Genomic DNA, 18,706 nt, shown 5'->3' with positions numbered 1-18,706 from the left:
AGCGAGTTGGCCCCTGACACCAAGCATGGCTTCATGGCCTCCGCTTCAGGTGCTAAAATGGCTCCAGTTGCAACGTAGCAAGAGCCTCAGATGGGCAGAGCATTGTCCACTGGTGGGCTTGCCGGGTGGATCCGGTTGGGGGGCATGTGAGAGTCTGTCTCCACCTCCCCTCCTCTGACTAAAAAAAAAAAAAAATGCACATTTTCAAATATTATTGTTGAACATCTGAATCCTAATTATCTTTTTAGAGGAGGTTCTGAAAATAGTTTTTAAAATATATATAGGTTTTAATGTTCCTATTCTTTGACCCAGAAATCCTATTTAATTTAGAAAAAAATAATCTGAAAACACTTTTAGAGTGTCTCATCTCTATTTACCCATCTCTTCTCTCCAGTACATCTCACTTGATTTATTATCTCACTTCACTTATCATACCCAAACATTCATCCACCTCCATTAGACTCTAGCCAACAGAAGCTAGTGCTGCCCTGGCCAGATAGCTTGGCCGGTTAGAGCATCATCCCAAAGCATAGAGGTTGCCTGTTCTACTTCTGGTCAGGGCACATACAGGAACAGATCGATGTTCCTGACTCTCTCTCTCCTTTCTTCTCTTGCTAAAAGCAATCAACAAGCAAACAAATACAAGGCGGCAGCAGCTACTGCTTTGAGCAGGGAAATGGTCTTGGAGCCCTGAAGGCCTTATCTAGGACTCCCAATGCTTTCAGGAAAGTGAGGCCAAGGAAATCATCAGAGCCAACATATGTTTCGAGTTCCTGGAGCCGCTGACAACATGCAGGACACTGATGGCATCAGACAGAGGCTGCTTTGCCCTGGTCATTTTGCTGGCAATTATAGACATGAGCTTGGTGGTGAGGATTCCCCAATTACCCTGAGCAGACACAGCCATCAGGGAGAATCCTGGACTTGTGAGAAGTAATGGATCCCATGATTTTTCTCCCTTAGGCACATTAGCTAAAATGTAGTTAAATTTGAAACATCTTTTTAGTCATTCATTCATTCACTCACTCACTCACTCACTCACTTAGTGATAGAGAGGTAGGGAGAAAAAAGTATCAACTCATCCACTTTAGTTATGTACCCATTGACTGTTTCTCCTTTTATTATCTATCTATCTATCTATCTATCTATCTATCTATCTATCTACCTATCTAGTGAAATAGAGGTAGGGAGAGTGAGAGGGGGGAGAGAAAGAGAGACTCATTGCTCCACTTTAGTTGTGCTTCCATTGATTGCTTCTCATATGTACCTTGGCCAGGAATTGAACCAGTGACCTCAGTGCTCTATCTACTGCACCACCAGTCAGGCTTATTTTATTCTTAATTAAATTTATTGTGGTGACACTGGTTAACATAATTATTATACAGGTTTAAGGTGCCCAACTCCACAAAAAACATGGAACACTTCATGAATTTGCATGTTATCCTTGTACTGGGTCACAAGGAGATAAAGCAACTTGTCTAATGCTACTCACTGACCAGGCAGTAAATGCAGACAGAGGTCTATAATTCAAACTCCTGATTCCCAACAGAGCTCTGAGATGTGGCTATATTTCTCAATATAGATACAGAGCCTTCAGGCAAGGATAGAGAGAGAGAGATCTGAGATTAAAAAAAAAAAAGATGGTTGTCTTAAAGACCATTTAGTTGTAAGAAACAGAAACCCATTCAAGCCCGACCAGGCGGTGGCGCACTGGATAGAGCATCGGACTGGGACGTAGAGGACCCAAATTCAAAACCCCAAGGTCACCTGCTTGAGCGTGGGCTCAGCTGGCGTGAGTGCAGGTTCACCAGCTTGAGCGTGGGGTTGCTGGCTTGAGCATGGGATCATAGACATGAACCCATGGTCACTGGCTTGAGCCCAAAAGTCGCTGGCTTGAAGCCCAAGGTATCTGCCTTGAGCAAGGGGTTACTTGCTCTGCTATAGCCCCCACCCCCATCAGGGCATATATGAGAAAGCAATCAATGAACAACTAAAGAAGCTGCAACGAAGAATTGATGCTTCTCATCTCTCTCCATTCCTGCCTGTCCGTCCCAGTCTGTCCTTCTGTCACAAAAACCCCCAAACAAAAACAAAACAAAACAAAAAAACTATTCAAGCTGTCATAGGTTAAAGGGGGAAAACAATACAGCAATGAAGACAGCTTTCATTAGTTCCAGAAACAAAAACCAAAAAGCCAACACAACCCCAGTTAGTCTCAATCTCCCTGGGGCAGCAGAGCCTCGCATCTCAGCAGATCACCTTCATTTTGTGCTCCCCTGATGTTACTACTTTGGGACAACCTAAATATGACCACTCCAGTCTCAGCTTCACACACTTCTTCATATGCGCAGCAGAGTGACTCTCTGTTCCTACATGCCCAGACAATGGAGCAAACCTTCAAAACTGAAAACTATGTTTTACCTAGAATTCTATGCCTAACCAAACTCCCAATTAAATACGAGGGAGGAACAAAGACACTGTCAGGCATGCAAAGACTCAAAAAAAAAAAAAAAATGTGTCTTCTATGTGACCTTTTTTAAAAGAAGCTACCAGAGAATGTGCTTCAGCAAAACTAGGAAGTGAATTGGTAGTGTATAAAATGGGATCCTGGAAACAAGGAATATAATAGAGGAAAGGAGAGGAGGAAATTCTAGAATGAAAAGGGCCAAAAAAGAACAATTAGTCTAAAAGAGAGCAAGGGAAAGGGGATTCCAGAAGGAAACTCCCTAGGGGTAAAAGTGGAATTCTGTCTCTGAGGGCTATGACAGATCAAATGAAGGTCTAAAGAGATGAATATTGAAAACTACTTGTTTCAAAAAAGAGGTGATCATTATCTCCAGGGAAAACATTGAATTTTACCAAAGGAAACAATCATAGCACACAACATGACTCTGTAATAAGTAACATTTACAGAATACAAGTTATATAAACATTAACTAAATTTTGTAATATAATGATTTTTGAAAGATGCTCACAAAAATTAGGGGATATTTAAAAATGAATATGAAGCTATAAAATATCCCCTAATTTTTGTGAGCAGTCTAGTATGTTACTTTTTAAGAAAACTAAGTATAGCCTGACCAGATGGTGGCACTGTGGATAGAGCATTGGCCTGGGAGGCTGAGGACCCAGGTTTGAAAACTTGAGGTCTCCGGCTCGAACACGGGCTCACCTGGCTTGAGCATGAGATCATATACATGATCCCATGGTCGCTGGCTTGAGCCCAAAGGTTGCCAGCTTGAGCAAATGGTCACTGACTTGGCTGGAGTCCCTGAGTCAAGGCACATGTGAGAAAGCAATCAATGAACAACTAAGGTGGCACATAGTTGTTTCTCATCTCTCTCCCTTCCTGTCTGTCCCTGTCTATCCCTTTCTCTCAAAAACAAACAAACAAAACTAGGTGTAAATCGCATACACACCTAAAATAGAAAACTGGCCCAGAGCTTTTAACTAATGTTTTCATCCTCTCTTGTGGTTAGTAGTTAATCCAAATTTTCCACTTCAGTCTAGGTTGATACGTATTTTTCTTCCTTGCTTCCCAGTATGTCTTCTTCTGACTTAGCTATAGCATTGAGCTCTTCCATTCCCATCCTATCAACTCCCATCTCCATTCACTTCTGTGATTGTGCTTCTTGTTTTTTTTTCTACCTTTCTGGCTATTTTTGTTTTTAGCAAAAGAGAGAAAGGGAGAAAGATGAGAAGCATCAACTCATAGTTGTAGCACCGTAATTGTTCATTGATTGCTTTTTCATATGTGCCTTGACCAGAGGCTCCAAAAGAGCCAGTGACCCTTCGCTTAAGCCAGCGACCATGGAGTCATGTCTATGACCCTACGCTCAAGCCAGCAACCTGGGGGGTTTCAACCTGGGGCCTCAGAGTCCCAGGCCAAAGCTCTATCCACTGTGCCACTGCTTGGTCAGGTTCTGGCTGTTCTTTTCTCTCCTCTATGCCTCTATTTCTTCTTTCCACTTCTCAAACAAGAGAATTCATTCTCCAAGACACATCCCCTCTTCTATCTTTTCACTTTATCGCACACAAGTTCTCATCCAACCTCATGATTTAAATCTGCACTTCCTTACAACTGACCCACAAATCAACTTCTTCAGCTCTAAACTCTTTCAAGTTTCAGTTAAACATTCCCACTAACAAATGGGTTCTAAACTCCTGAATGCTCTACCATCTCCTCAAACTCAAACCTAACCTCCTGATACTGTATTTCTTTTTTTTTTTTTTTTAATTTTTATTTATTTATTCATTTTTAGAGAGGAGAGAGAGACAGAGAGGGAGAGAGAGGAGAAAGAGAGACAGAGAGAGAGAAGGGGGGAGGAGCTGGAAGCATCAACTCCCATATGTGCCTTGACCAGGCAAGCCCAGGGTTTTGAACCGGTGACCTCAGCATTTCCAGGTCGACGCTTTATCCACTGCGCCACCACAGGTCAGGCGATACTGTATTTCTGTCCATAATTTAGTCAAAACTTTGGTTCTTCCTTTTTCCTCTTCCCCCATCCAGTTACTAATAAGTACTGCTAATTCTTTCCCACATTTTTTCGTTTCTTTCCAAGTACTTCCCAGGTCATAATCTTACACTTAAAACATTCCAGTAGTCTCCTAACTGCTAAGCCCCTTGAGATCCAACAATCTTACTCATCTTTATCTCCCACACTAACCTCAGGGCCTGGCACTGAGTTGTGCCTGAAAATGGTGCATCACCTCTAAAATATGGTCTCTGGCTCCAATCCATACTTCCACCAGACATCTAAAATACTGATTTGTACACAATACACCACCATTCAGTTTTAATGGCCTTAAACTGTGTATGGGACAAAACCTAATATACTTTAGCCTGGCACTACTTAGTACTATTCCAGTTAACTTCACTCACTAGTGGAAACCCCCCTTTCATTCGTCTAACAAGTAAGTATTGTATACCCCAGGCACAGCGCTAAGTCTTGGAGAACAGAATGTTCTCTTGTTCCTTGTAATCTGGTACTCATGTCCTAATATTTCTACTTGTGAAGGTTCTGTGTAAGATACAATGCTTTCTCATTGTCTCAGTATATTTAAGTATTAGCACATATGGATGCTCACCAAACATGGAAATAAGGTTCTTTTTTTTTTTTTTTTACAGGGACAGAGAGTCAGAGAGAGGAATAGATAGGGACAGACAAACACGAACGGAGAGGAGAAGCATCAATCATCAGTTTTTGTTGCGAGTCCTTAGTTGAACAAGGCTTTCTCATATGTGCCTTGACCACGGGCCTTCAGCAGACCGAGTAAGCCAGCGACCTTGGGTCCAAGCTGGTGAGCTTTTGCTCAAACCAGATGAGCTCACGCTCAAGCTGGCGACCACAGGATTTTGAACCTGGGTCCTCTGCATCCCAGTCCGATGCTCCATCCATTGCGCCACTGCCTGGTCAGGCGGAAATAAGGTTCTTTTGGAAGATGAATTGAGGCCAGATGGGTAACAGAATCAATAAACAATGTCTACCACTTACTGAGTGCTCACTGTGCCAGGCATTAGTGATATTTCATTTAACCCTCATGGTCTTTTGAGAAAGCTATTTACTCTTGTCACTTAAACTCAAAGAGAAATTTGTGTAAATTCACTCAGCGAGTAGTAAATAGGGGAGTGGATAAAAATCTAAATCTATTCCAAAGCCCAGATTTTAACTTTAGGATTAACTCACTCCAACAGTTTTTAAATGAGAACTGGTGACATCCACGTTCAGGTGACTAAGCTATTTTATCCATCTCTCTGGCATAACTTTAGAGTTCCTTCAAGGTAGGCTTATTGCACGCCCAGTGTGACAAACAGTAGATTCCCTATTTACTTATTGCTGCTAAAGTATATCATCACCCAAAAGGCTTTTTAAAAATACTTATTTGGGCCCTGGCCGGTTGGCTCAGCGGTAGAGCGTTGGCCTAGCGTGCGGAGGACCTGGGTTCGATTCCCGGCCAGGGCACACAGGAGAAGCGCCCATTTGCTTCTCCACCCCTCCGCCGCGCCTTCCTCTCTGTCTCTCTCTTCCCGTCCCGCAGCCAAGGCTCCATTGGAGCAAAGATGGCCCGGGCGCTGGGGATGGCTCTGTGGCCTCTGCCTCAGGCGCTAGAGTGGCTCTGGTCGCAACATGGCGACGCCCAGGATAGGCAGAGCATCGCCCCCTGGTGGACAGAGTGTGGCCCCATGGTGGGCATGCCAAGTGGATCCCGGTCGGGCGCATGCGGGAGTCTGTCTGACTGTCTCTCCCTGTTTCCAGCTTCAGAAAAAAGAGAAAAATAAATAAATAAATAAATAATAAATAAAAAAAAAACTTATTTGGGCAATGAATTATGCTGAGATATACTTTGATACCAAAGCATGTTCTGAGGTGATGCAAAAGGAAGTACTGATGATTTCTGAAATCTTTGTGCCTGATCCCGATTCTCTTTTGAACCAGAGACAGGGAACTAACTACACAGTGATGGGACTAAATCAAACAGGATGCCGTGAGTTCAGTCATAGTAAAGGCACACTCAGTTCAAGCTTCCTACAACAGGTCACCAGACCGGTAGCCCTTGGAGGTATGTTCTGATAAACCTTAAACAAGCCAAGCAGGGACATCTAGGTAATTCTGCAAAAGGGTAGAAAGGAAGCTGAGTGGGAGAGGGAAATACTTCTTAACCCCTACTGTCCACAGAAAAACATGTAACCAATGAGGGCAAAATTGATCCAAAGGGACTAAAGATTTCATACTAACTAGGGAAAGATGGATGAATGAGACTTTCCTTTGGGTAGGTCAGACTTATTAGAAAAGGCCTGTGAGGCAAGTAAATAGAGCTGCCTCTACTCACTAAACAGAGAGCTACAAGCTGAAGTTAGTATGTGCAAATGAACAAGAGACAGACGTGGTTTGGGGGTGAGGTATGAACAATGCTGCTCTTCAGCAAACTGATGTTCAGAATGATTAAACTCAACACGTCTAGCTCAGTCCTCTGAGCACCATTCATCAACATGAACCAGGGTTCACAATGCTTTGCCATTACATTTTTGTATAATCAGAAACCAATAGATTTTTGCCTGTCCTAGACACTGTAATTCCATTTTATTTAGGCATTCCTCAAATCAGTAACCAGTTTGAACGCCACCAGAAGTTAAGGTCTGTAAATGCTGGGACTTTCTCTTGTTTACCCTAGTAACTACAGAAAAGTACCAGGCACATGTAGGCTCTTAATAAATTTGTTTGAAGAATTTGTATGATGGCCTAGGCTTTACATGGCGATTCTTTTTTTTTATTTTTTATTTATTATTATTATTTTTTATTTATTCATTTTTTAGAAAGGAGAGAGAGAGGGAGAGAGAGGAGAGAGAGAGAGAGAGAGAGAGAGAGAAGGGGGAGGAGCAGGAAGCATCAACTCCCATATGTGCCTTGACCAGGCAAGCCCAGGGTTTTGAACCGGCAACCTCAGCATTTCTAGGTCGACGCTTTATCCACTGCGCCACCACAGGTCAGGCTACATGGCGATTCTAACCTCATGCAACCTGTATGCTGGTGGCCAAGGCCAGGCAGACTCACATTAGTTTCTGGCAGATGGTAGAGGAACTGCAGAGCTGGAAAGCGCTGGGCCATTCCCATTTATTAGATTCTCACAACAGCAGGTGAGCATACAGGCACGGGAAAACCTCTTCTCGTGGCAGCCCCTCGCAGTGGCCATTTTTTTTTTTTTTTTTACAGAGAGAGAGAGAGAGGGATAGACAGGGACAGACAGGAACAGAAAGATGAGAAGCATCAATCATTAGTTTTTCGTTGCGCGTTGCAACACCTTAATTGTTCATTGATTGCTTTCTCATATGTGTCTTGACCGTGGGCCTTCAGCAGACCCAGTAACCCCTTGCTCGGGGGCAGCAACCTTGGGCTCAAGCTGGTGAGCCCTTGCTCAAACCAGATGAATCCGCGCTCAAGCTGGTGACCTCGGGGTCTCGAACCTGGGTCCTCCGCATCCCAGTCCGACGCTCTATCCACTGCGCCACCACCCGGTCAGGCGCAGTGGCCATTTTGAGACTGCCTCCTCCCGTTTCTAGAAACAGGACCACCTAACTCTTATCAAACTCTTTAACTGCAAACTATCAAAGGAAATGTGACTGTATCTATGATCCTTGCAGATCAAGCAGTCTGACCTTTTAGACGTATTTTAGGGACACAGAGAGACAGGGAGAGAGATAAGAACCATCAACTCATAGTTGCGGAACTTTAGTTGTTGATTGCCTTCCCATATGTGCCTTGATGGAGCGGGGGGGGGGGGGGGTGCTCCAGCTGAGCCAGTGACCCTTTCCTTGCTCAAGCCGGATGAGCCTGCACTCAAGCCAGCAACTTCGGGGTTTCGAACCTGGGTCCTCAGTGTCCCAGGTCGACACTCTATCCACTGCACCACTGCCTGGTCAGGATAGACATATTCTTTTTTAAATCTAAATTCCATCAGATGGCTAGGTTATTCTGTTAGTAAAATAAACTTTACTCCTTTATACAGAATAAAAACTCTGAGAAAATTAAGTTTAGCCATTCAATCTATTACTTACTACCTGACTCCCCAGTTATGTCAGAGTAAAAAGATCTCTAAGCTCTTTTACATTCTCTGAGCTAGGTGAAAAAAAATGAACTTTTGAAAGCTTATTCATGCCCTGGCCAGTTGGCTCAGCAGTAGAGTGTCAGCCTGGTGTGTAGAAGCGACCATCTGTTTCTCCACCCCTCCCCTTTCTCTCTCTCTTCCCCTCCTGCAGCCATGGCTTGAATGGCTCAAGCAAGTTGGCCCCAGGAACTGAGGATGGCTCCATGGCATTGGCTCAGGTGCTAAAATAGCTTGGTTGCCGAGCAACAGAGAAGATGCCCAGACAGGCAGGGCATAGCCTGATAGGGGGCTTGCTGGTGGATCCCAGTTGGGGTACATGCAGGAGTCTGTCTCTCTGTCTCCCCACCTCTCACTTAATAGAAAAAAAAAAAAAAAAAAGGAAAGTTCATTCCTTTTCTTTATCCTCCCTGCCCAAACAAGGCTTACTAGAATATTAAAGAGGTAGTGTTCAGTAGAACAAAAGTACGTTTTCTGAGGAATATGGGGATTATATAGATTGTTATCATGCTTACACATGACAAAAAGGATGATGGAGTTTCTGGATCTGTGCCTTCCTCAGCTCAACTAATTTCAGTGAGTACCCCTGTGCTGTCACCATGCCAATCATTCAGTGCTACACATGGAAAACCTACCTTGAACTTTGACAGGCATCTATTTCTTTGATTATCCTATCTTCCAGCAAGAAGAGATCAATGGTTAGCTCCCTCTCCGATTCCACCAGGATGTTATACTTGCTAAAGATTACAACTGCAACTTCAGCAGTAAAACAACATATAATATTGGGTTGGGGAATAAGTTTGTAGCGTTTTTATATTTTCTTTTATTTTACAACGATTTGTTTGCTGTTTGGCAAAGGGTAAGTATTCGTTCGATAAAACTCTTTCTGCTCTACAAAACTATGTTAATTGTATTTTTGAGTTATTTAATTTTTTATTAGTTTTGAGGCTTAGAAATGGAATACCCAGGAGGCAAAAATCAACATTTTCGACACCTGCTCTTCTTTGCTTTTCATCGAGGTCAAAAAGCTGCCGAAGCAGCCCGGGACATTTGCGACGTGTATGGAGGAGGTGTCATAGGCGAGTCTACAGCACGGAAATGATTTGCAAAGTTCAAAAATGGCGACTTTGACGTCGATGACACGTGCCACAGCGGAAGGCCTTCTGAATTCGATGAAGAACTGGGAAATGCTCGAAAAGAATGCCACGGTCAACAAGGAGCTCTACATTGCCCAGCTACACCGCGTGAATGAGGCTATTTGACTGAAAGGACCTGATCGACATGGTCAAACCATACTCCTTCATGACAACGCCAGGCCCCATGTTGCACAAGTCGTCAAAGCCACATTCCAAGAGCTCGAATGGGAGGTCCTTCAGCATCCGCCATATTCTCCGGACCTTGCACCGACCGATTATCATCTTTTCCGCTCCCTGTCAAACCATATGAAGGGCATTACCTTCGATAACAAAGAGGTCCTTAAAAACTGGCTCAACAACTTCTTTGACACCAGACCAGGCAATTTTTTTTTTTAATTCATTTTAGAGAGGAGAGAGAGAGGTGAAGAGAGAGAGAGGAGAGAGAGAAGGGGGTAGGAGCTGGAAGCATCAACTCCCATATGTGCCTTGACCAGACAAGCCCAGGGTTTCGAACCGGCAACCTCAGCATTTCCAGGTCGATGCTTTATCCACTGCGCCACCACAGGTCAGGCCACCAGGTGATTTTTGGTGGAACGGCATCAACAAATTGGTCGAGAGGTGGGAAGAGGTTGTAAACAGCAACGGCGAATATATAATTGATTAACTTATTGATATAATTATTGTTTTTTGTTTAAATAAAAGTCTTCGGTAAAAACGCTACGAACTTGGCCCTGGCCGGTTGGCTCAGTGGTAGAGCGTCAGCCTGGCGTGCAGAAGTCCTGGGTTCGATTCCCGGCCAGGGCACACAGGAGAAGCGCCCATTTGCTTCTCCACCCCTCCCCCTCTCCTTCTTCTCTGTCTCTCTCTTTCCCTTCCACAGCTGAGGCTCCATTGGAGCAAAGATGGCCCGGGCGCTGGGGATGGCTCCTTGGCCTCTGCCCCAGGCGCTAGAGTGGCTCTGGTCGCGGCAGAGCGACGCCCCCTGGTGGGCGTGCCGGGTGGATCCCGGTCGGGCGCATGCAGGAGTCTGTCTGACTGTCTCTCCCCGTTTCTAGCTTCAGAAAAAAAAAAACACACACACACAAAAAAAACCTACGAACTTATTCCCCAACCCAAATACATTCTATTTCTTCCTTTTCCATTTCTTCTCTAGTCATCAGCACCAAACCAAACACACATCTCAGGATTAATTACATGAGGTATTATGTTGCTATTCTAAATTGCGGCAGTTATATAAACTTTTTTCCTTCTACAGCTCTGTAAGAACTTCCTGCCAGAAGGAACATTTTTTTAAAGTTACAGCAAGATAAATATGACTCTCTAAGCTTGGTATCTTTCACAATACAATATGTACAGAGGAAAACAAAAAAGGGCACAGGGAATATGCCAAGAATCTGGGGAATATAAAATGGGGCAAACGACATATCCCTTGACCTTCCCTATTCACTGCCAGAGCAAACCTGCCTTTCTTCCCAAATCAGTCACCAGTAAGCAGCTCTCACTTAAACATTGAGTGCATGTGTCTTTGTATCCCAGGAGAACTTTTCCTCCCTCCCCTCCAACAATAATAAAATAAACAAGCACGTCAACAAAGTAAGAACACCTTTTTTTTTGGAAGAAATTTTTATTTACCACTAGAGAATAAAGAGGAAACAAGCAAAGATATGTAGGATCGGAGAGAAAGAGACCCAGACCCAGTGTTTTGACTCGGCATAAAAATAGAGGACACAGAGAACGTCTGGTGTTCAACAGCAATCCACACAGCACTGCTATAGGATGACTTATGCAAACCAGGTGCACCACAGATCACAATTGTCTACCTTCAACTAAGTACCTGTCAACATCTTCGGTCATTTCTCTTTTTAAATAAATGCCCAAAGCAGTATTTGCACCCTTTTTTTCTCCTAAATCCATAAATCCTTTCTCTTTAAACAGATGACCTCTTGTCATAGATAAGCAGAGAAGAGGGGACAGGATATCCCTGACAGGAAGAACTACATGAATATAAAGATATGGGAACACAGACAATTTAACTGGAACTAAATAGCAAATCATCAAAGGAAACAAGACACCTTACCTGTGATCCTTGGCCAGGACCTGCCAGACGTGGGAGCTAAGGTTTGTGGGAACAGAGAGAGGAGACTGAAAGAGATGGGTAAGACCCTTATTAGTGATGGTCTTGAACCTCAAAGAATTTTTGATTTGCTCTTATGGAGGTTAAAAAAAAAAGGGGGCACAAAGTCAAAGGAATTTGCTCTGCAACATACCAGCTATGTGTCCTTGGGCAAATTAAGTTTTCAAATATATCTCACAAATTAAGTGCACACTATATTTCAACTAGATGTAGAATCTGGTGTGACTAATAAATACAAATTGATTTAAAAGCATAAGTGAAACCATAGCAGCTTTCTGTTATGTGGTTTTTTCACCAAGATACTAAAATTACAACTATCATCTTGTTGAAAAGAAGCCTAATAACTTTTTGACCTTAAAAAAATGATACATCTTATTAGAAAATGTGAAGAACCACACACCTAAATCCCATAATTCAGATATAAGTGTCCTAGCTAAAAGAGAAAAGGCAACATCTAGACTCCACTTCTGTGGACACCTTCTAAGTAAAATCAAGGTTTATATGTATATAAGATCTTCGAGTTGAATGCATATAATTCCATTTGTCTGGCAGGTAAGAGATGAAAGCCTCAATGTCTTTGGATCAGACAAGGGCTCTAGTTGGATCCTAGAAAATCTCCAGTTGTGCACATTATATTCTACCCACTGCATCTAATCTATCATCTAATCTATCCATCTACCTACCTATTGATTTTAGAGAGACACAGAGAGGGAAGCATTCATTTGTTGTTCCACTTAGTTATGCATTCATTGGCCACTTCTCTTAATGTGCCCTGACCAAGGATGGAACCCACAACCCTGGTGTTTCAGGACAACGCTCTAACTGACTGACCTAATCAGCCAGGGCCACCCACTCTATTTTGAACACCTGGAGCAGCCCTGTGTTCCCAGCCTGAGTGCTGAGACACTGACATTACTATAAGCTACAATTTCCTCCCACAGGGTAGCCACTTGTGATGTTTACCCCAACAAATCTTTCTCCTAACTCCCTATACTATAATTTATGCAAGATTCATTTTGGAAACTCAATGAGAGAACTCTGTCCTGCCCTGGCCGGATAGCTCAGTTGGTTAGAGCATTGTCCCGAAGCAGAGGTTGCCGGTCCATCCCCAATCAGGGCACACATAGGAACATATAGGAATTTAGAGAGATTGTCTCTCTAAATTCATTAAAATCAATAAAATAAATATTTTTAAAAAAGAGAGAGAACTCTGTCCTGCTAATCCTCCTACTTCCAAATCTCCACTGGTTAGTTTATTCCTGTAAACAGCACTGTAGCTGTCCCGTCTCTCCACTAGAGGCCAAGGAGGGTTTCCCCAGCATTATCTATTTACCAGCCCTGTTCCTTTTCCTCCTAAAACTCTGTCTTCCTTCACAGAGCGCAGCAGCCTGCCTAGATCAGCTCTAAAATCAACTCTTAACTGCCCTTCACCTCCAAAAACCCCAGACACTGTTTGATTGTTTTTTATAACAGCCTATGTTTCCCTCATCATTAGACTGATATTTTTAAGTAGTATTCCTTGAGGAGACAGCACATGGACACCAGAAAGAAAGAAACTGAAGCATGGAAGTCATAAGAGAAATCAATTTGCAGCAATAATTTAACAAGAAAAAACCTCCCAATTATATTTGAGTTCAACTTAATATAATACAGAAGCAATGAATGATGAACACCTTTTCCTCAAAACCTTTTATTCTCAACTTCATAAACGACTAGACTTTACCTCTAATGAATCCCTTTACCACACCATATAACAGGGTGTTTGCCCAGGCCAACAGTGTCTCACAACAGAGATCTACAGAAACACAAGGGCCTGAGGGTACGTACATACAAAGAGAGAATCTGACTAAGGCTCAGGTCCTCTGCTGTGCCCTTGTTCACTTTACCTCAGTGTCCATCGTATCCTTTCTTTTTTCTTTTTTTGTGACAGACAGGGAGAGAGGGAGGACAGAAAGGAACAAACAGGAAGGGAGAGAGATGAGAAGCATCAGTTCTTTGTTGCAGAATCTGAGTTGTTCATTGATTGCTTTTTCTTATGTGCCTTGATAGGAGGGGGGCTACAGCAGACCACGTGACCCCTTGTTCAAGCCAGCTACCTTGGGCTCAAGCTGGTGAGCCTCGGTCAAACCAGATGAGCCCATGCTCAAGCTGGCAAACTCCAGATTTCGAACCTGGGTCCTCTGCATCCCAGTCCAATGCTCTATCCACTGCGCCACCGCCTGGTCAAGCTCCTTTCTTCTTCTACAGTGAAATGTTCATATATATGTCTGTGAATATATACATATCTACACACCCATGTATACAAATGTGCAACACAAAGACATAAATAATTTTTCTAATAACTATCAAAATGATACTTGTTGGGGGAAAAGTATTTCCCAAAAATCTTCCTTCTAACTTGAGTTTATTGCACCAGAGGGAGAGAGTACTGCTCAAGGAAAACATCTAATAAGCACTTGCTCAATTGTTATAAGCAAATGTTGACAACTAAAATTTATAGTAAGCTAAGGAAGCTATTTGATTTATAGCCATTTCCACATACTCCACCTATAATTTCTTTTTCTTAAAAATTAATATTGTAAGAAAAGAATCAGGGAGCTTATACCAATATAGACAAAATGTCATTCTAGATTCTGCAAGTTCCTCAACTCTTCCAAGAACTGGCTGTAGGAACTTCAAGGTGAAATGTTTATAACCAGTATTATTCCTTATCCCTAAACTCATTAGCTTAGAAACTTTAAAGATGTTGGAACTTTATCATCTAGAAGTCACCTATTCTGGCCAGCCAGAATTAATCCGTATGAACATGACATACTAATCCACCTGGAAACTACCTGAGAAACAATAATCACTTGGAGGCCTACAAAGAGTTGCCCTATGTAACCTCTCAACTTTGAAGTCTACCAATTTCTAGGAAGTCTCTCCGATTTATGTGCTAGAAGATGAAGAAAACAATCTGTTTAGCTCTGCATGGGACTCTAAGGGTAGGTCATTTAATATGAATGTAAGGCCTCAAGTCTAAGAGTTCAAGCTCTTAAGTTACGAGTTTTCTCTTCTCTTTGACCAGCAAGAAAGCTAAGTCATCCCTTGACTTCTATTAAGGCCCCAAGATTCCTCAGTCTGTAAGCCTTCCAGTAATAAAAGAATGAAACATCTGAAAAGTCTGGGGTATACAGCCCTCTGCCTTAGGCACTATATCTAAAGGTGTTTTTGATTCATTTAAGAGCAAGGATTCCTAGAAACAAACTCTTAACCCCAGACATGTTGTGGTGTTAAGACCAATGAATCTCCTCCATTCCTTCCTAGAATGAAAAACATCTCAGACTTCTACGTTAATTGAAACTGAAGAGGAATAATAGCTATGATGCACACAGCAAACTGGTTCTCGTCCCATATTTTTCTTCTACTGTTTAACCCTAGTGTTGAGGTCTCTAAGCAAGACAGCTATTTCTAGAGACAGACTGTTAATTTGGCAAAACAAGTAAGATAAGGATCATTGTGCCGTGTACATCATTTCTATTTTTCTTTCTTGTAATGACTAATTTTATGTGTCAACCTAACTCAGTCATGAGATACCAAGATATTTGGTCAAACATTATTCCGAGTGTGTCCATGAGGATAGTTTTTTGATAAGAGTAATACCTTGAACCAGTAGACTGAATAAAGTGGATTTCCTTCCATAATATCGGTGAGCCTCATCCAATCAGCTGAACGCCGGAATAGAACAAAAAGGCTGACAGTCCTGCTAGTAAGGAAGAACTCCTACCTGACTGCTTGACTTGGAACATCAGTACTTTCCTGTCTTTGGACTCAGATGGAAACATTAGCTCCTCTTGGGTTTCGAACCTTCTGGCTTTTGGACTAGAACTTTCGCCATCAACTCACCTATGATCAGGTCTTTGGAATCATATTTTGGAATGATACCATTGTCTCTCTCCTGGTTGGCTGACTGCAGATCTTAGGACATCTGAGCCTCTCTATCACATGAGCAAATTCATTATAAATCTATACATGTGTAAGTATGTATATATATAGAGATCTACACACACACACACACACACACACCTTATTAGTCCTGCTTCTCTAGAAAACCTGAATACACTCCTTAAATTAACCTGGAAGTCTGAGATGCCTCCTGATCTAGAAAGAAACACCACAGATTCCTTAAGTGGGAGGATGTCTGGGAAATGGCCATGCCCTCTGAGTAAAAAAAGTAAAAATTTCAGATAATTTAGATGGATGTTACTTGCTACTCTGTATATTGAAAAGGTAAATCCCTATTCCAATACTTCATTTCCATCCTTTCATAAAGCTACTCAGATCCTTCCTAGTTCTCTAGTTTTAAGTAAAAAATACAAATGGCTCTCCTGGAACCTCCAGAAATTTTAATAGGCAGATAAAATTTTCCAGGCTATCACAATTTTTCTGAGACAAGTGAACAGTGGCCATTAAATATTTGCAATATACCTCCCACCAGCTTTTTTTTTAAAATTAAAGACTTTATTCATTTTAGACAGAGAGAGAGAGAGAGAGAAGAGGGAGAGGAGCAAGAAGCATCAACTCCCATATATGCCTTAACCAGGCAAGCCCAGGGTTTTGAACCAGCGACCTCAATGTTCCAGGTTGATGTTTTATCCACTGCGCCACCACAGGTCAGGCTCTCTCCTTCTTTACCTCCCATTCAAAAGCAATGTGTATGGGGAAGGGTACATTTCAATAGCCTTAATTAAAAGCTATGAAAAAAAATCTTTTATTTCCTCTGGGTCCAACCTGAATCATATCTTATGGTCACAACTGCTATTAATGCAGCAGGCCATTTTTCCACATTCTCTCTTCCTCCACTACTCCTTTATCATCTACTAAAGTACCAAGATATCTCTAAACCCCTTCCTTCACTCCCCAAATCAGAATATAGTGTATGCCAGTCAACAAAACTTGGCCCCTAGCCAAGAAAGAGACTCACCAAAAAGTGGTCTTGTTCTGGTTATTGCAAACTATGAAGGGCTGATACGACCACACAAATAATGCCCCTCTGTCACTCTTTTTGGTGCTCCAACAGTGATTACAGATCCCTATCATTTCTTTGTGAGACTGAGGTCCCAGGGGCATTTATGATCTTAAAATGCACCAAACAGAAAGTGCATGTACCTGGGACACTGGCTAAAACAAATAAGGCCTACCTCTCCTAGATCAAGTTGTTTGGGGCATGATCACAATGATCAGTTTGCTTTCAAGTACAGCCAGAACCAAGCGAACAGAAAGGTGTCAGAGATGACTAAGAAGTCATTCTATTTCTGTGAGGAAAATATTTTAAGGTCCACAGGACAAAAGACAGTAAATGGCGAGTTGGGGATCATGAAAAAACTTCAGAACCCAGGATTTCAAACATCTGTCCTTCTTTAACTGCATGCTGCCCAGCCCTCACAAAAAGGAACCAGAATTAAATTCCTACCAACAAATGACCCCTAGGACATGTTATGTTGGTTTCTGTGGACACTGCATCTTTTGAAGTAATCTTTAAAAATTAAAATGAGAAAACCAAAGAATATAATAAGCCGCTTTCTCCTTCCCACTGTAATTTTTCTTTGACTTGCTGTCTGAGGGTTCAAGATAAAACAAAATCATTAGTCTCAGATTCCTGAATTAATCTGACCTTAATTAAGAGCTAATGTGGCCAAGAGCATATGCTTTTTGCACAATTGAGAGAGAATGACTTTACATCAGTAGGACTTTAGTGCTCTGGTTCCACTGTATTTACCGTAAAATACACTTACGGTAGGGTGGAGGCTGGGCAAGAAGGTGAAAACATCCATTACAAGGTAACATGACAGATAGCAGGGCCCTAGCTAGACTTTAAGGAACTAATTCTATTCTGGCTGGTGGAAACCCACATAATTAAGTTTCATACTTATAAAATTATCACTCTGAAATCAAGAATAAGAAGCATTGGTTGTAAACACAATTCCATCTATAGACACTAACTTTAAATTTAAGGAGAACATTCTGCATTAATATTATGGGTTGGGGTTTCTTACACGATTCCTAAATCAATCTACTATTTTTTTGTTTTGATACAATTTACAGCTGTGGTAAGTAGACTACCACACCCCCTGGCTCAGAAGTGGTCTTTAGCTTCAGAAAGTCCATCGGTCATGTAGCTGGCTGTCACTGCTAAATCTGTTGCTTGCAGAGGCCTCAGAGTTCTGGGTTTGCCAAGTAGAGTCCTCACCATTTAAGCTCTTCCTACATATAGGACATGTATCATGCTGAAACAGAAAGATATCAGTCCATGTAAACAGCTTGACCTGAAAAGTTACAGGTATGAAACACTTAAATCCTGAGAGCTGGCAGGCAGAAAAACAAAAAGGGTATGCATTCTCACACAGTGCACACAGGGTTCCAAGGTATATCACCAGGATATCTCCCTAAGAGAGAAAGTTCTTAACAATAGCTAACACATACCACTGAACAGAACTAACCAGAGCAGTGACCTGAGATGATTTAGAGCAGGGGTCAACAAACCTTTTCTGTAAAGGGACAGGTAGCAAATATTTTAGGTTCTGCAAGCTATATACCACCCATGTCGCAACTACTCAATTCTGCTGATGTCACACAAAAGTAGCCAGGGACAATTTGTAAACAAATAAGCACAGCTGTATTCCAATAGAACTTCAAATACAAAAACCGATGGCAGCCACTGCGACCTGTGGGCTATAGTTTGCTAACCCCTTGTCAGAAGTTCCAGACAGTAATCTAAGAAACAGTAATGGTGTTACTAGGAGTTAGCTGGGGACTAAACTCTAACCTTCATTAACTGTTAACTATACCCTCACTC

At 42.2% G+C, this 18,706-nt stretch overlaps 1 protein-coding gene across 2 annotated transcripts in view; it reads right to left on the bottom strand.

Annotated features, from left to right (window-relative positions):
- Window positions 1-9,830: 9,830 nt before the first annotated feature.
- RNF115 (ring finger protein 115) overlaps window positions 9,831-18,706 on the bottom strand; it is an 85,560-nt gene continuing 76,684 nt past the window's right edge. The window contains exons 9-10 of one of the 2 annotated variants that reach the window (XM_066362093.1): window positions 11,815-11,879; window positions 9,831-10,031 (exon numbers count right to left, since the gene is read on the bottom strand). In XM_066362093.1, the coding sequence (XP_066218190.1) occupies window positions 10,016-10,031; window positions 11,815-11,879 (81 nt within the window). In that variant the 3' untranslated portion in view covers window positions 9,831-10,015. Of the gene's footprint in view, window positions 10,032-11,814; window positions 11,880-13,075; window positions 18,138-18,706 lie in introns of those variants that run through there. The other variant, XM_066362092.1, reaches the window with a different exon arrangement.

The sequence above is a fragment of the Saccopteryx leptura genome, chromosome 2, assembly GCF_036850995.1.
Source record: "Saccopteryx leptura isolate mSacLep1 chromosome 2, mSacLep1_pri_phased_curated, whole genome shotgun sequence".
Taxonomy (NCBI): Eukaryota; Metazoa; Chordata; class Mammalia; order Chiroptera; family Emballonuridae; genus Saccopteryx; species Saccopteryx leptura.
This window is presented reverse-complemented; position numbering and strand designations above follow the sequence as displayed.